This window comes from Aethalodelphis obliquidens, unplaced genomic scaffold (genome assembly GCF_003676395.1).
Source record: "Aethalodelphis obliquidens isolate GAN/ISIS:26980383/991018 unplaced genomic scaffold, ASM367639v1 scaffold90, whole genome shotgun sequence".
Classification (NCBI taxonomy): domain Eukaryota; kingdom Metazoa; phylum Chordata; class Mammalia; order Artiodactyla; family Delphinidae; genus Aethalodelphis; species Aethalodelphis obliquidens.
In genome coordinates, this window is record NW_020838034.1 from 5,627,282 (window position 1) to 5,647,712 (window position 20,431).

The following is a 20,431-nucleotide window of genomic DNA, read 5'->3' on the forward strand; positions in this document are numbered from 1 at the left end:
TTCATTATATATTACAATGTAATAATAATAGAAATAAAGTGCACAATAAATGTACTGTGCTTGAATCATCCCAAAACAATAGCCCCCACCCTAGTCTGTGGAAAAATTGCCTTCCATGAAACTGGTCCCTGGTGCCAAAAAGGTTGTGGGCCACTGCTCTACCATATACCATCTCATTTTCTTTCCTCCTATTAAAAGCAAGACTTATTGAACTATGAAAATATTGTCATTGTCTTCATGCCCTTACTTTACTTTCTTATTTCAGCTGTCTCCAATAAATCTCGGCTCCACTAAAACTCTTCCTGTCAAGTTAATCTGTAACCTCCACATTGTGAACTATATTGGTTGATTCTTTGTTCTCTTCTTTTTAAAATAATTGTATAATTTATCATCGAAACCAGATGTTTGAGATTTAAAGGGGCACTTTAATACTATTCAATTATTTGAAATATTAGTATTTTGGATGACAAATTGATTTTTATTATAATGGTGAACTGGTAAAATAGTTTTGTAAGAATATTTTCAAAGTGAAATTTTTTTCTAAAAAGACATGTTCATGTTTATTGAAGTAAAATAAAAACTTTATTACTATTTATACATTAAATTATATTTATATTATTGGTCATCTGAACATCAAAAATAACATAAAATAAAAATTTTTAATAACATAAATAGAATAATTATTCCTGGAATATAGTCACAGAGTTTCATTAGTTTTTCAGTTGTATCTATCTCTAATATCAGGTCACTGGAATTTTTTATCATTTAAAAAAATTTTATTGGAGTATAGTTGATTTACAATGTTGTATTAGTTTCAGGTGTACAGCAAAGTGAATCAGTTATACAGATACATATATCCACTCTTATTTTAGATTCTTTTCCCATATAGGCCATTACAGAATATTAAGTAGAGTTCCCTGTGCTATACAGTAGGTTCTTATTAGTTATCTATTTTATATAGAGTAGTGTGTATGTCAATTACAATCTCCCAATTTATCCTTCCCCCCACCCCTTATCCCCTGGAAACCATAAGTTTGTCTTCTACATCTGTGACGCTTTTTCTGTTTTGTAAATAAGTTCATTTGTACCACTTTTTTAGATTCCACGTATAAGCCATATCATATGATATTTGTCTTTCTGTGTTTGACTTACTTCACTCAGTATGACAATCTCTAGGTCCATCCATGTTGCTGCAAATGGCATATTTTGTTCTTTTTTGTGGCTGAATAATATTCCATTGTATATATGTACCACATCTTCTTTATCTATTCCCCTGTTGATGGACATTTAGGTTGCTTCCATGTCCTGGCTATTGTAAATAGTGCTGTAATGAACACTGGGGTGCATGTATCTTTTCAAAGTATGGCTTTCTCTGGATATATGCCTAGGAGTGGGATTGCTGGGTCATGCTGGTTCTATCTTTAGATTTTTAAGGCCAGGTCTCTGGAATTTTTAAGAAAAATGTGTTTTAAGCTAACATTTATCTTTTCATATTAGGCTAATTCTCTTATAAAATGACCTGTAAGCTTCCTAAAATTTACATTTTATTATTATTTTGAATTGTTGGCACCTTCAAATGACTTTTCTAGAAATACAATATTTTTAGTTAAGAAGCTGATCCCTCCATAGGTGCTGAGGTTCATGGTAAACTCAGAGAAAATTCTGTTAAGTGGATACTCTGAATTCTAAATTTTTATATGAAAACCTGTGAACATTTTAGCCCAAATATTTTCAAATTCCATATTAGTACCTCCATTCAAAATATTTTCTTTTACAAATATTATTTATGATACAATGTTTGTCAAATAAATTATATCTAATTATAATTCTTTGGTTATTTTGCTAAATTTAATTGCTACAAAATTATAAGCCTTATTAATTGCATTCAAATCCAGTACAGAATAAAAATGTGACCAATAAAAAATAAGAATTTGATTCAGAAATTCTTTGCAGAAGTCAAGATATTGCAAAGCATAAGTTTTCCACTTCCAAGTGGGATGTAACAGTTTACACCAGGTCAATGCTGAAAACATTTTAAACAAATTTTAAAAGGCCAGATGAATTACAAATTCTTATTTTTAAAGGCATCAGAGGACTGTGGAAAGGATGGGATCCCATGACCTAAAATTCCAGAGAGGCAAAACTTTTCTGAGGTAAGCTAACAATCACCAGCCATTTTTACACTTGGAGGTAGGGGAGATTGCTTTACTCTATTCATTAGCTGAATATTGAACTTGGTCCAGGTTGAGTAAGGGAGGGACAACAAGGATTTTTGACTGTGAAAATCTAGAGGGAAAATTGGAAACCTGAGACAGTCTCTAACACATGGCTGATTTTCTGAACAGACATTTGGTTGGTTCCAGGAGTACAAAGGAGGGTAACGAGCTAGACTGACATCTTCTAAGAGAAGAGTGAAATCTTTCACAGTCCTGCAGCCCTGTGAAAGAGACCTACCGTGATGGTCCTTCCCTTAATTCATTGCTAGACTTTGAAGTTGTGTGGGATGGAGACTGAAGAGTTAGATCTTCCACTGTCTTTCAGATCTGAGGAGATGGATGCCTTAAAAAAAGGCCCATGAGAGCCACACCCAAAGGACAGGGTAAAGCAGAGATAAATTAAGTCTTGTTTAAATTGAAGCCCAGCCCAATCAAGCAAACTCTCTGATTGCACTGAGGTGATCAGCCTCTTACCCTATCTGCCTAACAGAAAAAAAAGGGAACCTTTTCTGCTGAAAGATAACATAATTTGAAGCTTCTTTGGTTCTTTTATACATAATATATGGCATTATATTGAAAAAATTCTATGCAGACAAAACTATGATTGATAATAAAGAGAGTAAATAGACATTAGAAGCAGACCTACAGATATAGATTAAATAAATATTTTAAAACAACTATGATTAATATTTTGAAGAAAATAGAGGAAAAGATGTACACAGTAGATGAAAAGATGGAGAATTTCAACAGAGAATTTGAGTCTATTAAAAAATTAATTTGACATACTAAACCTATTAGATGATGAAATAGAAGAATATTTTTATAACCTTGAGAGTGAGGAAAATTTTTAACCAAGATATAAAAAACGCAAATATTAAAGTGAAAATTTTGTTCTTTTTTATGGCTGAGTAATATTCCATTGTATATATGTACCACATCTTCTTTATTCATTCCTCTGTTGATAGACATTTAGATTGCTTCCATGTCCTGGCTATTGTAAATAGTGCTGCAATGAACATTGAGGTGCATGTATCTTTTTGAATGGTTTTCTCCAGATATATGCCCAGGAGTGAGATTCCTGGGTCATATGGTAGCTTTATTTTTTTAAGGAACTTCCATACTGTCCTCCATAGTGGTTGTACCAGTTTACATTCCCACCAATAATGTAGGAGGGTTGCCTTTTCTCCACACCCTCTCCAGCATTTATTGTTTGAAGATTTTTTTGATGATGGTCATTCTGACTGTTGTGAGGTGATACGTCATTGTAGTTTTGATTTACATTTCTCTAATAATTAATGACATTGATCATCTTTTCATGCACTTTTTAGCCATCTGTAAGTCTCTTTTGGAGAAATGTCTATTTAGATCTTCTACCTATTTTTTGATTGGATTGTTTGTTTTTTTGATATTGAGCTGCATGAGCTGTTTGTATATTTTGGAGATTAGTATCTTGTCAGTTGTTTCATTTGCAAATATTTTCTCCCATTCTGAGGGTTGTCTTTTCATTTTGTTGATGGTTTCCTTTGCTGTGCAAAAGCTTTTAAGTTTCATTAGGTCCCATTTGTTTATTTTTGTTTTTATTTTTATTACTCTAGGAGATGGATCAAAAAAGATCTTGTTGCAATTTACATCAAAGAGTGTTCTGCCTATGTTTTCCTCTAAGAGTTTTATAGCATCTTGCCTTACATTTAGGTCTTTAAACCATTTTGAGTTTATTTTTGTGTATGGTGTTAGGGAGTGTTCTAATTTCATTCTTTTACATGTAGCTGTCCAGTTTTCCCAACACCACTTATTGAAGAAACTATCTTTTCTCCATTGTACATTCTTGCGTCTTTTGTCATAGATTAGGTGACTATAGGTGCTTGATTTTATCTCTGGGCTTTCTATCCTGTTCCACTGATCTCTATCAATAAAGGAATAGGTAAAGAAGATGTGGTACATATATACAGTGGGATATTACTCAGCCATAAGAAGAACAAAATAATGCCATTTGCAGCAACATGGATTGACACAGAGATTGTCATACTGAGTGAACTAAGTCAGACAGAGAAAGACAAATATCATATGATATCACTTATATGTGGAATCTAAAAAAAAAGTTACAAATGAACTTATCTACAAAACATAAATGGAATTGTAGTTGTAGAAAGAAAACGTATGGTTACCAGGAGATAAGGATTGGGCAGGGATAAATTGGAAGATTGGGATTGACATATACCCGTTACTTTATATAAAATAGATAACTAATAAGGACCTACTGTATAGCACCGGGACCTCTACTCAGTACTCTATAATGGCCTATATGGGAAAAGAATCTCAAAAAGAGTGGATATATGTATCTGTATAACTGATTCACTTTGCTGTACACCCAAAACTGACACAACATTGTAAATCAAGTTACACCAACAAAAAAGTGAAAATTTATAACTACATCAATTTAAGTTTTATAGTTAGAGAAAGACACTATGCACAGTGTTAAAAGAGAGGTATACATAACCAACTGAGACTTAATATCCCAAACATATAGGAATAACCTGCATATTATCAAGAACAGAACAGAATATCTCATGATACTGAGTCCATAGTATGCATAGGCAATTCATAAAAGTGGAAACTAGATCAGCAAACAAGCATATGGAGAGATGCAGTATCCCTGAATAGGGATCAGAGGAGTGAAAGTTAAAACAACTATGCTATATCACATACTTGAGTGGCCAAAACAAACAAAACAGATAATATCAAGTGCTGTTGAGGAAGGGGGAAAGGAGAAACTCTAATGTACTCTCAGCGAGAGTATAAATTTTTCAGAACAATTGCACATATCTAGAGAGCTGAGTATTTGCATAATTTACTACCCAGCAATTCTACCCCTGTCACTACCCAGAAAATCACTTATATGGGTGGCAAAAGAGATATAAAATGATGGATATACGGTCGTTCATAATAGCATTGTTTGAAATAACAGAGAGTTAGAAAAACTTCAATGTCTATCAATAGGGAAATGGATAGATGAAAATGTAGCATGTCTGGAGGATGTAATACTATACAGCATTGAAAAAGGTTGACCTAAAGCTACATGTTTCAGCCTAGAAAGATCTAAAAATCACAACATTGAGCAACAAAACCAAAATGAAGCTGAGAAGCAGAATGAGATGTCTATATACGTAACTTGAAAACAATTATAGATATTCATGTATACTTATAAACACACACATAAATAAATATATAGATAATGAACTAAAAGAGCACACATTAGATAAATTCTATTCAGGGACATGGAGGTGGGAAAGAGAACAGGGATGTGGTATGAAGGGGGAAAAATAAGAATAAAATTAAAATGAGATAAAAGAGGTGTGGTACATGGGCCAGCGATGATCATATGCCATGAATTGAGGAATATGCTTAAATGTATTCATCCATTTCTGTAGACCTGAGTCCAACTTAAAAACCAAAATGACTGTATATTGCTCATATCATGGAAGATAACAGTTCCATTCTTGTCTGCATTGGTACATCTGAAGCAGAGTTCAATCTTGAGCAGTAAATTTTAAGAGGCATTGACGAACTGGACTGTGTTCAGAGGAGAGCAGTCAGGACAGTGGGAGGGACATGTAAGGGGCGTGTGTCATGTAACAGAATTGAAAAAAAGGAGACTTAGACACAATAGAATCTTAGGAGAAGGAGGTCTTCATTTCCATTGTTACTTAAAACATTTTAACTTAAATAAGCTTACTCTCCTCACTCCTGAAGTTTTGTGCACCTCCTCTGTGCTTACTGAATATCCCTTACCCTCTCTGTCATTAGGGGGACTACACATTCTGACTTGCCCAGCCATTGCCACAGTATAATTATTAACAGCACCTCCTTTTACTTTCAAGCAGTCCCAGTAGAGCATATGGTTGTCTACCTACTGTAGTATTTTATTTATTTATTTATTTATTTTAATTTTACTGGAGTATAGTTGATTTACAATGTTGTGTTAGTTTCAGGTGTACAGCAAAGTGATTCAGTTATATATATATATTCATTCTTTTTTTAGATTCTTTTCTTATATAGGTTATCAGAGAATACTGAGTAGAGCTCACTGTGCTATACAGTAGGTCCTTGTTGGTTATCTATCTTATATATAGTAGTTTGTGTGTGTTCATCCCAAGCTTTCGATTTATCCCTCCCCCCACATTTCCCCTTTGGTAACCATAAGTTTGTTTTTGATATCTTTAAATCTGTTTCTATTTTGTAAATAAGTTCATTTGTATCTTTTTTAAAAATTAGATTCTACATATGAATGATATCATATGACATTTGTCTTTCTCTGTCTGACTTACTTCACTTAGTATGATAATCTCTAGGTCCATCCATGTTTCTGTAAATGACATTATTTTGTTCATTTTTATGGTTGAGTAGTATTCCATTGTATATATGTACCGCATCTTCTTTATCCATTCCTCTGTTGATGGACATTTAGTTGCTTCCGTGTCCTGGCTATTGTAAATAGTGCTGCAATGAACATTGGGATGCATGTATCTTTTTGGATTATGGTGTTCTCCAGCTATCGGATATTGTAGTATTTTAATTGCCTGTATTTTTTGTATCTCCTACTGGATGACAACCCCTAATGCTTAGTGGGAGCTTAATAACTATTTGTTAAATGAGTGAAGCACTGAGTAGAATTAGGAGTCTTCTGTGAAAGAAACTTATTGCAGTTAACTTTGATTACAGTCTGTTATCAACTCACATTGGGCCTCCTTATCTCTAGGCGGAGGGGTCAACTCTCCTTCCAGCCTGTAAGTGCTGTGAACTGATGAGAATCCAGCCACCATTTCAGCAAGTCTATGACTAAGTCCACATCCTTTAGATGCAAGCGAAGTGGTGTTGGAGATGCTGGTGTGGGATGGACTATATTGCTACATCTCCCTCTTGTGGTTGTTGTGTGGAACTCTTCACAAAATCCTCTGGTTATAACCATAGCCTCTAAGTTGGTGGTTCTATAGATCGGGGTCCACAACCCCCGGTCCACCTACCGGCTCTGGTCCGCAGCCTGTTAGGAACTGGGTCGTACAACAGGCGGTGAGCAGCAGGTGAGTGAGCGAAGCTTCATCTGCCGCTCCCCATCGCTCGCATTACCGCCTGAACCCCTCCCCCCCACCCACCTCCCACCCCTCCCATCCCAGGACCACAAAACTGGTCCCTGGTGCCAAAAATGTTGGGGACTTCTGCTATAGATCTTCACCCAGATTTTATTTGTGTTTGAGGTAGGGTTTGGGCAGGGAGCTCTAATATTTAGATAACCTTGGTAATATTGGCAGATGTGGGTCATGCTTAAGTGACTAGGTGGCCACTTTCAAAATATGATTTTTGATAGATCTACTACTTGGTATATTGATGGATATTTAGTCTATGCAAAGATGACTAGGGAGCCAGTATGTTTCTAGATCATCAGCTCTCAATTTAGGGGTTCTCAATCAGTGGGAAGATTTTGCCCAGTAAGGAATATCTGTCAATGTCAGGAAGCATTTTTGATTGTACTGACCAGGGACAGGGGATGTGCTACTGGCATCTAGTGGGCAGAGGCCAGGGATGCTGATAAACATCATATGATGTACAGAACACCCCCCATGTCAAGCAATTATCTGCACCAAAATGTCAATAGTGCTGCAGTTGAGAAACCCAGTCTAGATTTGCTCCACAAGGGGAATTTGGAGAAATTCAGGGAAGGCAATTACCTTGGCAGTGACAAAAATTAAACAATCCTTTAAACACAAGTTATCCTCTCCATGTGGAGTATGACTTCTGACCTTCCGCCTAGGATAAGGACAACCTCATACTTCATCAAATCAAATCAGCCACCTTCAGTGCTTCACACCATAGCTATAGAGACACAAGGTCATGAAACATGTTTTGCCACACTGCTATGTTACGCGTTCTCTGGGCAACACAAAAACAAAAGGGCAATTTCTTGGATGGACTGTCCATATTTTACTCATTTCCAGGAGGTAGAAAGAAAATCTTCAGGAAGAGAAGTAACTTACTGTAATCAGTGGTTTCTTAGTCAGCTTATGGACCCTTCACCAATCACATCCTGGTCGTGTGACTAGAGTTAGTGTCCTAAGGAAGCTCAAGGTTATGCCCAGCTGTATTTCAGAACCCCAACCCATTAATACTGAGAATGGGCCTGTTCCTCCTGAGTTCTCCAGAATTCAGATATGCTCAGTCAAAAGAAAACATTAGAGAAGAAACACGGGGAAACCAGAAATTGAAGTATCAGTTTTATTTTAAGCCTGAGGAAGAAGAAAACTTCAGCTCATGCACAGTGCCTTAGGGGAAAATTGGAGAATGGTAAGAGAATAATCTGAGGGGTTCTCTGCTTTCCCGCTTGAACCTGGGACCTGGTGATGCAGGACATACATCAAATGTTGTTTGAAGAATGGCTCCAAAGACTCCTAGTCACAGCCATCCTCGCAGTGAGCTATTGAGTCTTGTCAGGGAATTTTGAGGGGATAGCCTCTTCTTTCCCCCTTTGTTTCTGCCCTTCCATCAGGTAGAATTCAGCCACAGAAAAAACCCAAATGTTGGGAACTGAGCTGTTAAAACAATCTGAGTTATAGTAAAAGAATGATTGCTCATAACCCCAGGATTTACAAATCCTGGTTAGTAGCTCCTTGGTTTTTTAGTATAGACAGCTAATGAGCCTAAGATTATACAAGGGTGGTATAGTGGACATTGTGTATGTGTGTGTGTGTATGTGTGTGTGTGTGTGCCTGTCCAGCATGGAATCTCACTGCTTGTGTTTGGGGAATTCCCTAATTCATAAGAGACAGACCTCACCACCACCACCACTATGAACATGGAAAATGCCATGTATTCAATTCCCAGCCTCCCTTGGAGGTAGAACATGGATGTGTGACCTAGGATTGGCCGCTTGGTCCTGGACTCTGATTTAGAAACTAGAGATGAAAAGCTGAAGAATGGACCCTGGAGATGTCACTTTGGTACAGATAGTACAACAGCAATTTGGAGTTTTCAAGTCCAGCTGAGGCAGGGAGGGAATGATGGAGTCTGGGTCTAGTGCTGGGAGGACAATAGCAAAACAGCTGGTGCCCAGCATTGTCATCCCTGGGCTGGGTTTGTGATTTGGGCTGTGGCCCTAGTCACAGTCCAAGTCTCCCCTTGCTTGCTCATTTTCAAACCATCATTTTACAGAACCTCCTAGCAGTTATCTGAACCAACCAGTATCTTTTCCGTAGATTCCTTTTCTACATAGAAAAATGCAGAGTCAGTTTCTGTCTTCACAAAAAAGAATACTAATGCATTGGTTCCAGCAAGTGGGATGCTCCAAACAACAGAGCTAAAATGTGAACTGATTGAAAAGAGGGGATAAAGTACAAGGCTATAAGGAGCTCAGAGTTTTGAGCTGGAAATTTGGTGACTCTTATTATATGGGTGTAAGACAGTTGGTGATTTCTTTTTTTTTTTTTAACATCTTTATTGGGGTATAATTGCTTTACAATGGTGTGTTAGTTTCTGCTTTATAACAAAGTGAATCAGTTATACATATACATATGTTCCCATGTCTCTTCCCTCTTACGTCTCCCTCCCTCCCACCCTCCCTATCCCACCCCTCCAGGCGGTCACAAAGCACCGAGCCGATATCCCTGTGCCATGCGGCTGCTTCCCACTAGCTATCTACCTTACGTTTGGTAGTGTATATATGTCCATGACTCTCTCTCGCCCTGTCACAGCTCACCCTTCCCCCTCCCCATATCCTCAAGTCCATTCTCCAGTAGGTCTGTGTCTTTATTCCTGTCTTACCCCTAGGTTTTTCATGACATTTTTTTCCTTAAATTCCATATATATGTGTTAGCATACGATATTTGTCTTTTTCTTTCTGACTTACTTCACTCTGTATGACAGACTCTAGGTCTATCCACCTCATTACAAATAGCTCAATTTCGTTTCTTTTTATGGCTGAGTAATATTCCATTGTATATATGTGCCACATCTTCTTTATGGTGATTTCTTAAAGTGCTCACTAGGGTCACACAAGACCCTATCAGACAGAAGTGCTTAAATTGAAGAAGGCCTATATGAAAGCGAGAATAGAAGGGAAATAGGACTTTAATAGAAGAGGCTCTTTCTGTCTGCAGCCAATAATTTAAGTTATTAAGCATTCAATTACTTGAAACTGTTGGGCCAATATATGTTATTGTCTACTTCAAGATACATTTAGTGATGGGGAGAGGTATGCAAGGATTAAGAAGTGTCTGGTAGAGACCCTGGGGATGTGAAGCCATGGATGTAAAATGGACTCAGAATCAGTTTGAAGAGTCTTAGTTGAGGCTCCAGGTTTGTTGTTCAACAGAGTAAGCAGAGAACTAGGATTTAAAAATCATTTGGGGAAGTGAAAAGTCACTCTGGGACAAGTTCTGATTATCCCAAGTTCCTTTGTAACAGTATCACAAAACACTTACCACTTTTCTTTTTTTTTTTTTTTGGTGGTACGCAGGCCTCTCACTGCTATGGCCTCTCCCACTGTGGAGCACAGGCTCTGGACGCGCAGGCTCAGCGGCCATGGCTCACGGGCCCAGCCGCTCCGCGGCATGTGGGATCTTCCCGGACCGGGGCACGAACCCGTGTCCCCTGCATCGGCAGGCGGACTCCCAACCACTGCGCCACCAGGGAAGCCTTTTCTTTAAATCTGAACATCATTTGCACAAAACTGTACTTTTAAGAATCTTAGATTTTTTTTCATTCCATTACTCAAAGCTCAGAGACCTCAAAGTCATATTTTCAGTTTATTGACTCTTAGCTTCCAGGTTTTACAAATAAAATACTTTATTAGCTTCTTTTATGGCATAATCTCAGAGTGTTTATTAATCTCATTGAGACAATAATCTCATTGTCTATCCAGAGAGAGAAACTGAGGCCCAGAGCCTTGATCAAGTCTGCATGGTGATCGGGAGCAGCTCCCAGACCAAGGACAGGCAGCCCAAGGGTATGCTGTTCCAGACTTTGTTGCTGGTGGTCAGCTGTCTGAGATAGGTACTAGATGTCCTGTCCTGACTTTCTGCCTTTGGCTTTTATTACCCAATTGCAGCAAAGAGCGAGACACCTCACTGGACCGGCATTATCCATTTCATCTGCTACACCACAGAGATGGAAAGCTATTCCAAGCAGCTCTCTGTTCTGAGCCTGTGCCTCCCACATAGCAGGCTAAGTGCTTGGGAAACCTCGCTTCCTTATCTATTTCGCGGGTAGATGTGGGAGAAACATCACCAGGGAGTCGATCCAAGAAGAGTACAGATGTGTAGATGTCACAAGAAACTTGGGACTTGAGACCAAGTTCAGTGTTTATTTTGGCTCCTCCGTATTCCTTCAGAAAGTCCCTCCACTGGATCTGTGGTGTCAGCTCTCTGGAAGTGTCACGCTGGCATATACTGTGATGGAGCTTGATTGCTGGGGGCAAAAGAGAACAAGTCTGTGGGTGGAGGGACCAGCACTAGGTTCACAGGCTACAAATGGAAGCAGTGATGCTTAGAAAAAGGAAAGCGTCTCAAGAATCATGTAGCATTGCAGCTTGCTCAGGGTCTGCCACAGCTGGGTATTGCTAGAGGTAGCACTCAGCTTCCCAGACTACCTGCTCACCCACAAGATGGGTTACAGCTCCCTTCAAGCATACGCATGTCATCAGGGAGACTGGGAGACCTGTCCCAGTCATCTGAGGACCTGCACTCAGTTTAGAGAAGCCAAAAGAGTTCTAAATTACTGAGCTCTAAAAAGGGGGGGATTAATGAGACCCAAAGGGAGAAGAAAGAAGTGGTTCCTGCAAGAGAGGGATGGGGAAGAGGTGAAGATTGTGGGCAAAGACTTCTCGCAGGGAGAGGAGATTCAAGAGTCTGAGACAGAAAGAGACAGGAATGAGGGAATTCAGGTGGTTTTGCTGTAAAATGTGAAATATACCGAGTGCTGTGTATCTTCCCCAAGAAAACATCATTAAAAATCTACATTATTTAAAGCTTTTAAGTCAGATTTATGTTTTTACTTCCCTTTGGATAGGAGAGTGGTCTGTGAATACACCTCAAGATGAAGATGAGGCATCCTCCCAAGCATTGCTGAGTGTGTGTACAGTAGGAGCTTTGAGGAAAATGGGCATTTCTGTGGCATTTTGATCCTCCATTGTCTCCTAAAATGCTTTATTTAATAGGGTCCAACTACAGCCAAGATTTTAGCCCAGAATTTACTTCTGTTCGTTTAGTAAAAGGAAAGATTCCTGTCAAGTAAACTTAATCCATGCTGATCTTGCAATGGGGTAGAACAGGCGGGCCATGTGTCATACTGTCTTCTAGGCTTTACACCTATGCAGAGTTCTACTCCTAAATGTTCTGATTAACCAGGGATGAATGGAGACTAGGCATGAGCGTTTTTACAAAGCTCCCCTGGCAATTCTGTCATGCAGCTGGACTGGAGAACTCCTGGACTCAAGGTGCGATTCCTGAACTTAAATGTGCATCAGGATCACCAGGAGGATGTTGTTTTTTAACATGTAGATGCCTGGTTACCCATCATAGACATTCTGATTGAACAGAATCCTAGGTAGAAGGTCCTGGGAGCCTTTATTTTTAACAAATATGCCAGTTGATTCTGACGTGACAGCTCTCAGAGAAAGCCTGGTGAGCAGAGAGTGAGCAGAGACCCCGTGTAAGCAGCCACGAGGGGTTTCCCGGAAGCCCTGTAACTGAGGCTGCAGATGCTCCTTGCTACCTGCTTGCAAGGGCCTACGTCCTCATTTCAGCTCTACACAGGTTCCACCCTTTCCCCTCCTCCACCTATTCCCTCTCTACAGAGAGGAGGCACAGAGCAATGCCTCACCTGGACGGGCTCTGGCACAGGCTCTGTGGCAGCAACGTAAATGGTGGTGCAGGGGTCCTGAGCTGGCAGAGAGTCAGGTTTCTTCTGAACAGACTACAAGGGAAGCAAAGACAGCAGGAGATTAGCTGAGCAGCAAGTTATTTCCCATTCAACTTTCCCCATGGAGAAGCGTAGCCTCAAGAAGTTTTGAGTTAGAAAGCTCCTTGGAGTCATTTGGTCCAGCCTCCTTCCCAGGTGAAAATTCTCCCCCAAATTCCCTGGAACTCAATTCTCTGGGCTTTGCTCAGACTCCCCGAGTGACATGGAGCTCACAGCCTTGTGAGGCAGCCTGATTCACCATCATCACTTCCCAGATGTTTTAAACATCTTGCTCACAGTGAACTGAAATTGGTGTGGTTCTTACATAGGCAGCTGAAGGGAATGCGATTTTTATAGTATTTTAGTCTCACTCATATCACCCACAACATGAAGTCCTGCTATTACTCACTCTAATATGGCTTCTCATCAATTCTCTTTCCTGTCCAAACATTGAACTTCATAATAACCACACATGTGCGAGTGTGTTAAAGTTTACCAAGTTCTTCACATATATCTTCCCATTTGTCTCACAACCACTCTTTATGTTAAAAACTGTTACTCACATTTTACAGATGAAGAGGCTAAAGTCCAGAAAGATTTAATACTTTCTTAATGTGAACATGCAAGAAGTATCAAAGCCAGGATTTTAACTTAAAATATCTTTTAACTTAAAGCGCATGTATTTTCCATTATAGTGTCCTTCTTTGGTTACCCCAACTTATAATGACTTCTCCTTCACCTAAATTCCTCAGGTACCTAAAGTCTAATTCACACATTACGGCACTTAACTGTACACTGTATTTAAGACACTCTGATGTATTTACACATCGCTTCTCCAAACAGCCCATCAATTCCTTGAGAAATAGCCTATTTTTTCTTTGCATTCCCCATGTAACAGTGCTAGGCACATAAAAACCTTCAGCTGTTGTTTGTTAATGTTACTTAGAATGAATTAAAATCCACAATACCAGGACGAAGTCAGTGTAGGCATAAATTGAGACCCCGTCCCTCTAAGATGGAGACGACATATCTTATGCCTGGAAAGTCATCTTTTCAACATACTTGGGGGCACTGGTGTAGGATAATGCTATTCTCTGCCTTTCCTGGACATAGAACTAGCCTTAAAACGGAAGCATATGGGTTATAATGGGAGAGAACTTGGAATCTTGTCATCTGGTGGAAGAGATAAGGAATTGGAAAACTTTACTGGAGGAAAGAAGATTCAAGGTGGGACATGATCTTTCTCTTCATATATCTGATGGGTTGCCATGTAGAAGAAGAATTACATTTGTTCTGTACAGTCTGTCAGCTTTAAACCAAGGTTGGAATTTTTAGGGTAATATTTTGGTTCAATATAATAAGATCTTTCTAATAGTAAGAAGTGCTCAAATGTGGGATGAATTACCTTGAGAGGCAGTGAATTTCCCATTACTGGAAGTGCTTGGGGTAGAGCAGGGCTTCTCACACTTTAATGTGCATATGAATTACCTGGAAATCTTGTTAGAAGTCTGGTTCTATTTCAGAAGATCTGGGGTGGGGCCTGACTTTTTGCATTTCTAATTAGGTTCCAGGTAATGCTTTTAATAAAATGTCCTTTTAGTAAAAAGGTCCTTTTAGTAAAAAGGAGCTAGCCAGCACTTTGGAAGTAATGTTGCAGAAGATAATTCAAGGAGTGATAGGGTAAAATTAAAGAAGATCTAAATAAAGGATATATCATTTTATGAATTGAAAGACTCAATAGGAAAACATATATGATCTTCTGAAAGTGATCAATGCAGTTCTAATTAAAGTTCCAGCAGGATTTTAAGGAGGATTTTTACAAACTGAATCTAAAATATATAGATGAAAATGCAAAGGACCAAAAATGGCCAAGAACTTGAAGAACAAGAACAAGTAAAAAGGTTTGTTTTACCAGATATCAAACTTGTAATAAATCTGCAATCACAGATTTGTTAAGACAGTATGGTTCTGGTGCAATTGTAAAGAAATAAACCGATGGAGCAGAACAGAGAACTTCAAAATAGATCCACACACAGATGGACGCTTGATTTATAATGAGGTGGCACTGCAGTGAGGCAAGGACAGTTTTTAAATATAAATAGTCAATAGGATATCCATATGGAAAAAAATAAAAGTTGACCCATCTCACACCACACTCAAAAAATCATTTTCAGGTGCATAGCAGATATAAGTTGAAAAGATAAACCATACAGTTTTTAGAAGACGGTAGAAGAATATCTTCATACCTGGGAGTAAAGAAAGATTTCTTAACTGGAATACAAAAAGTGTTATCTTTTTATAACACAAAGGAAGAGTTGATGAAATTGTTCACACTAAAATTGAGAACTTTCCTTTATCAAAATGTATCTTTGAGAAATTGCAGAGGCAAGCCACAAGATGGGTGAAGGTATGTGCTAAAATATAACTGCTAAAAATGTTTAAAAGCCTTATAATAATCCCACCCAAAACAGACTGAAATGCAAGGGAAAATTGGCAAGAGATTTAACAGTCACTTTAAGAAAGAGGATATTTATACAGCCAATAAACACATGAAAAATTGTTCAACTTTCTTAATAATTAGAGGAATGCAAAATAGAACTATAAAAAGACACATCCAAAAGAATGACTAAAACTTAAAAGACCAATAACACCAAATTTCGATTAGAATGTGTAGCAACTGAAACTCTTGTATGTAGTTGCAAAAAAGTAAATTGGTACACCCACTTTGAAAAACAGTTTGGCCTTATCTAATCAATTTGAGGATATGCATACTCTGTGACTTAGCAATTCTACATTTAGATATATCCCCAACAAAAATATGTGCACGTATCTACCAAGAAGCACACGTATGAATATGAATGGCTGCAATTTTCATAATAGCTTCAGACTGGAAATAACACAAATGTTCATCAGTAGTCAACTGGAAGAATAAACTCTTGTATATGTATACATTGATATTCCATAAATCAATGAATATGAATGCATTATATCTAAGCTCAAAGACATGCTTGAATCTCATAAAAGGTAATATCGAGCAAAATAAACTGTACACAGGAGGAAAAATGCTATAACATTCCATTTTTATAAAGTCCAAAGGGAAAAAAAAAAGAGTAAACTATATTTTCAGAAAGTAAGGATAGGGAATCTTTGGGGAGGAGAGAGAAGATAGTGATTATGAGGCACACAAGGAGGTCTTCTGGGGGTGGGGACAATGTTCTGTTCCTTGATCTGGGTGGTAGTTTTATGGTCCTAGAAGACTCAATACTAAAAGATATGATTTCTCCTCAAATAGATCTGCAGATTCAATGTAATCCTAATAGGATTTTTCCCCTTTCTGTGATACTTGAGAAGCTGATTCGAAAATACATACGCAAGTACAAAGGGACATAATAGCCAAAAGCTCTTAAAGAAAAACAAGCTGGGGAGATTTGCTTTACTAGGTATCAAGATGGGGTAATTCATTGAGCTGACATTTATACATTGTGCACTTTTTGGTATGGATGTCATACTTTACAGTAAAAAGAGGGGTGCTAGCAACATGGGATAGAATAGATAGGGAAGGCACCATGGTTAAGTTGAACCTGATTACCTAAATATGTATATGCAAAAGAGGTTGCTCTTGGGACTCATATATTTAAATGGAGTTCGGTTCTCAACGGTGGTCATGGCCTGTGTAATACACCCTCCAGGCCACTAGGGGACAGTAGAAAGAAGGGCTTTGTCCAAGAGTTTATCTCTGGTTATCAGAAATGCATTTACTGTCATCTGATGCAATTTTCCAAGGTGCTAATCAAAGCTGTCTTTATCTTCACATCTTCTACTCAAGAATTTGCCTTCCCCTACACCCTGAATGGCCGTATTCTGGCCTATACATCACCTAGAATTGCCTTCATGTCAGAAAAACTATAATATCTTCATATCTAGCCATCATTCTTTAGCCTCCCTCTTACTTCTAACTTATCTGCTCCTCAACTTCATCATGACTCTAGTTTTTTAAATCCATCTCTTCTGTTTCAGCCCAACCATCACTCCGTCACAGTTTTGCTTTCATCTGCTGCCTACATATCATCTTCCATCTCACCAACCACTCTCCAGGCAGAATCCTCAAGATCTTCCTTCCTTGTCTCTTTGATGTTTGCAAACTCTTAAGCTTGGATCAGACCAACATGTCACACAATAGCCTTTCTCAATCTTCCTCTCTCTCCTCAAGCTGGCACCCTCTTCCATAGAGAAGGAAAGAGTTTGATAACAGAGAACCGTAGACTCCTAGAATGCCAGAGCTGGAAGGAGTCATACATCACATGTTTCTAGCTTCCTCAATTTTTCCTATGAAGAAACAGATGACCAGAAAATTACCCCGTGTTTCCCATTATTTCAAATAATAAATAGTCCCATCTAACACCGAAGTTAATGTTCTTTTAGAGAGCTCTTGTTCTTGACTTCTGCTTTCTTAATTTCCTCTGCTTCAGAACCCACGTAGAACCATGAATGTCAGACATGCAAAGTGAACTGAATGGCCAGGGATTCCATGGGAAACATGACAGGTCCACCCCAGACAAAGACAGTATAGGACTTACACCTGATTTCTGGACTTGGGCATAGATAGTAAGGCTTTTTGCTTCCATTGTTGGCTGGTAATTGTCTGTTTTACCTGGGGAAAAGAAACCATAGTGGTTATCTCCCTCTGGTCCCCAGCATGAACTCTCTGCTCAGACCTGTCTGGTCTTTACCCACCATTGCACACCCACCTTCCCCAGAAGTACCACAGGAACAAAGCACTGAGTCCCAAACCCCGTGTACATTTGTCATATGACATTAGGTTAGTTACTTGATCTCTCTTGGCCTATTTCCCTATCTGTAAAATGGGATTGAAATACCTGCCTCACAGGGCTGTTGTGATGATTACATGAGCTATTACTTGTAAAGTGTATAGAACAGTGCCTGGCACATAGTGTTAGGTGCAATTGTTAGGTGTAATTGATATGCCATTCAATTATTTTGATCTCTATTGTTTGATGTATATATCTGATCTCCTAATAGAATTCTAAGTTCTTTAGGGGCAGGGCAAGTTATTTATACCTCTTTCGAATTCTTTAGCTCATAGCATGTTGTTTCATTCACAGCTTTCTCACCTCCCTGTTTCTGGGGGACGGTGTATGTGTAGGTGGAAGGGGTGCAAGAGGGATGATCTGCCTGGGACTATTTGGAATAAAGCTGCAATGTCATTCTAATGCCTACCATCTTTTTTTGCTCAGAGCCTAGGATCTCTGGAAATTAATATGTTGCAGAACATTTAAATTTTTAACCAGTTTTTAAATTTTTTCTTTTTAAATTATAGGAATAATTCATTCTTGTTACAAAAATTTAAATAATAGAGAGTAAAAAGTATGTCCTCTTTCCCCCATTAACCGGTACAATTTCATTCTCAGAAGTAATTGCTTTTAACAGTTTGATGTATATCCTTCCAGATCAGCTCTGTACAATAGAACATCATCTTCGATGATGGAAATGTTCCATATTTGCAGTCTACTATGGTAGCTGCAAGCCACAAGTCACTACTGAGCACTTGAACTGTGACTAATGCAACCGAGAAACTGAATTTTAAATTGTTTTTAATTCTATGAAGAAGAATGTATGTATATGTATAACTGAATCACTTTGCTGTACAGCAGAAATTAACACAACATGGTAAATCAACTATACTTCAATAAAATTATTTAAAATTGTGTTTAATTCTAATTAATTTAAATTTAAACAGCCACACGTGGCTGATGACTACCGTATTAGACGGTGCAGCTCTGGACACTTGCTATACTTATACAGATATTTCTTCTGCAAATACAGTCATTCCATACACTTCTCTGTAACTTGACCCTTTCAGCTAAAATGTGTTGAGGACATTTTCCATGCTAGTGCAGTAGACCTATCTCATTCTTTCTAATGTTTTGTGGTATTCTTTGGATATATCATGTAGCAGTGAGAAGGATGGAGGGTAAAAAACAGATGGGAACAGGGAGGCCTGTTTTGGGACTATTGCAAAATCCAGGCAAAAACAATGGAGACTTGATTCAGAGGAAATCACATGAAGTCTTTAGGGTAGACTTATTTTAACACCAATTAATTTATTCTCTTAAAAATCTAGGAGCATGTCTCTGAGGGAATAGCACTTAGGAGAGGTATATTTTTATTTGGAAGGGAAAGGCCTTGTATGTATGTACGTGATGAAGGTGGTGGAAGGTGCTGCATGAGGGTGTGACACTTGGGAGGGAAATGACGGGCAGCTGCTGGGAAGCTCAAAGAATTCAAAGAAGCCAACGTATGGTTTTCCTGTGCATGTGTGGGCATGGAGTACCTGCTTGGTTGCTCCAACTTCACTTTTTTGGTCAGGGTTGATAACTGGCTGAGGATGCGTGTTGCGGGGGGATAGGGAGGGAGGATAGGGTTTGGGGTGATCAGAGGAGATAACAGAGAGGGCATGAGTTAGTTCTGTGAAACACATCCTTCGGTTCAAAACCATGAATGTTTGCACAGTTAGAAGCCCCCACTCAGCACTGTCCTAGGTGTTGTAGGGGAACAAATAGTGTAGAGAACAGACCTCAGTCCTTAAGGACTTTCAGTCTTTCAGGTCAGCTCAAGCTGAAAATTACAATTGAGGGAAAAGTCCCAAAGGGTCAGAGAGATGGAAAAGGCAAGGCTGAATGTTGCTTCTCAAAAAGACCACTGGACCAAGATAATTCAGTCTCATGCTTTTCTTCCCCAATGCAGAAACAGGTTTTCAGGAGCCAGCTCAACTCTAGTCACTGAGGCCTTAAGATCTAATGAAAAATGTCTTGACCTTAGCATTGGGGCATCCCCCTTCTAGCCCTCATTAGCTGTGTGTCATTGGACAACATGTCATCTCAATGGGTCTCTTCTCTTACCATGACTGTAAAATGAAGGCATAGTCGGTCTAATATCCTTTTCAGCTCTCATCTGAGGCATAAAGTTGTCTTATGTTACCCTAACCTCAAGTACTTTAAATCTGTTCTAGGTGCTCTTCCCAGATCCTTCCAGCGCTGCCCTCTGCTGGCAATAGAGATTAACTATTGATGCTTACATTAAGAGATTAGTCTTTCTGTGTGTGTGTGTGTGTGTGTGTGTGTGTGTGTGTGTGTGTGTGTGTGTATCCATCTATTTATCCATCTCTCATCCATCATCTATCCATGGAAGCCATCGTGTTCAGTGCTTTCAGTATATTGACTTATGGATCCCCACATCAATACCATGAAGTA

At 38.7% G+C, this 20,431-nt stretch overlaps 1 protein-coding gene across 2 annotated transcripts in view; it reads right to left on the reverse strand.

Annotated features, from left to right (window-relative positions):
• Window positions 1-10,995: 10,995 nt before the first annotated feature.
• Window positions 10,996-20,431, reverse strand: part of SLAMF1 (signaling lymphocytic activation molecule family member 1) — a 33,219-nt gene continuing 23,783 nt past the window's right edge. The window contains exons 5-7 of one of the 2 annotated variants that reach the window (XM_027095276.1): window positions 17,738-17,811; window positions 13,083-13,175; window positions 10,996-11,669 (exon numbers count right to left, since the gene is read on the reverse strand). In XM_027095276.1, coding sequence (XP_026951077.1) covers window positions 11,619-11,669; window positions 13,083-13,175; window positions 17,738-17,811 — 218 coding nt within the window. In that variant the 3' untranslated portion in view covers window positions 10,996-11,618. The remainder of the gene's footprint in view (window positions 11,670-13,082; window positions 13,176-17,737; window positions 17,812-20,431) is intronic. The other variant, XR_003430429.1, reaches the window with a different exon arrangement.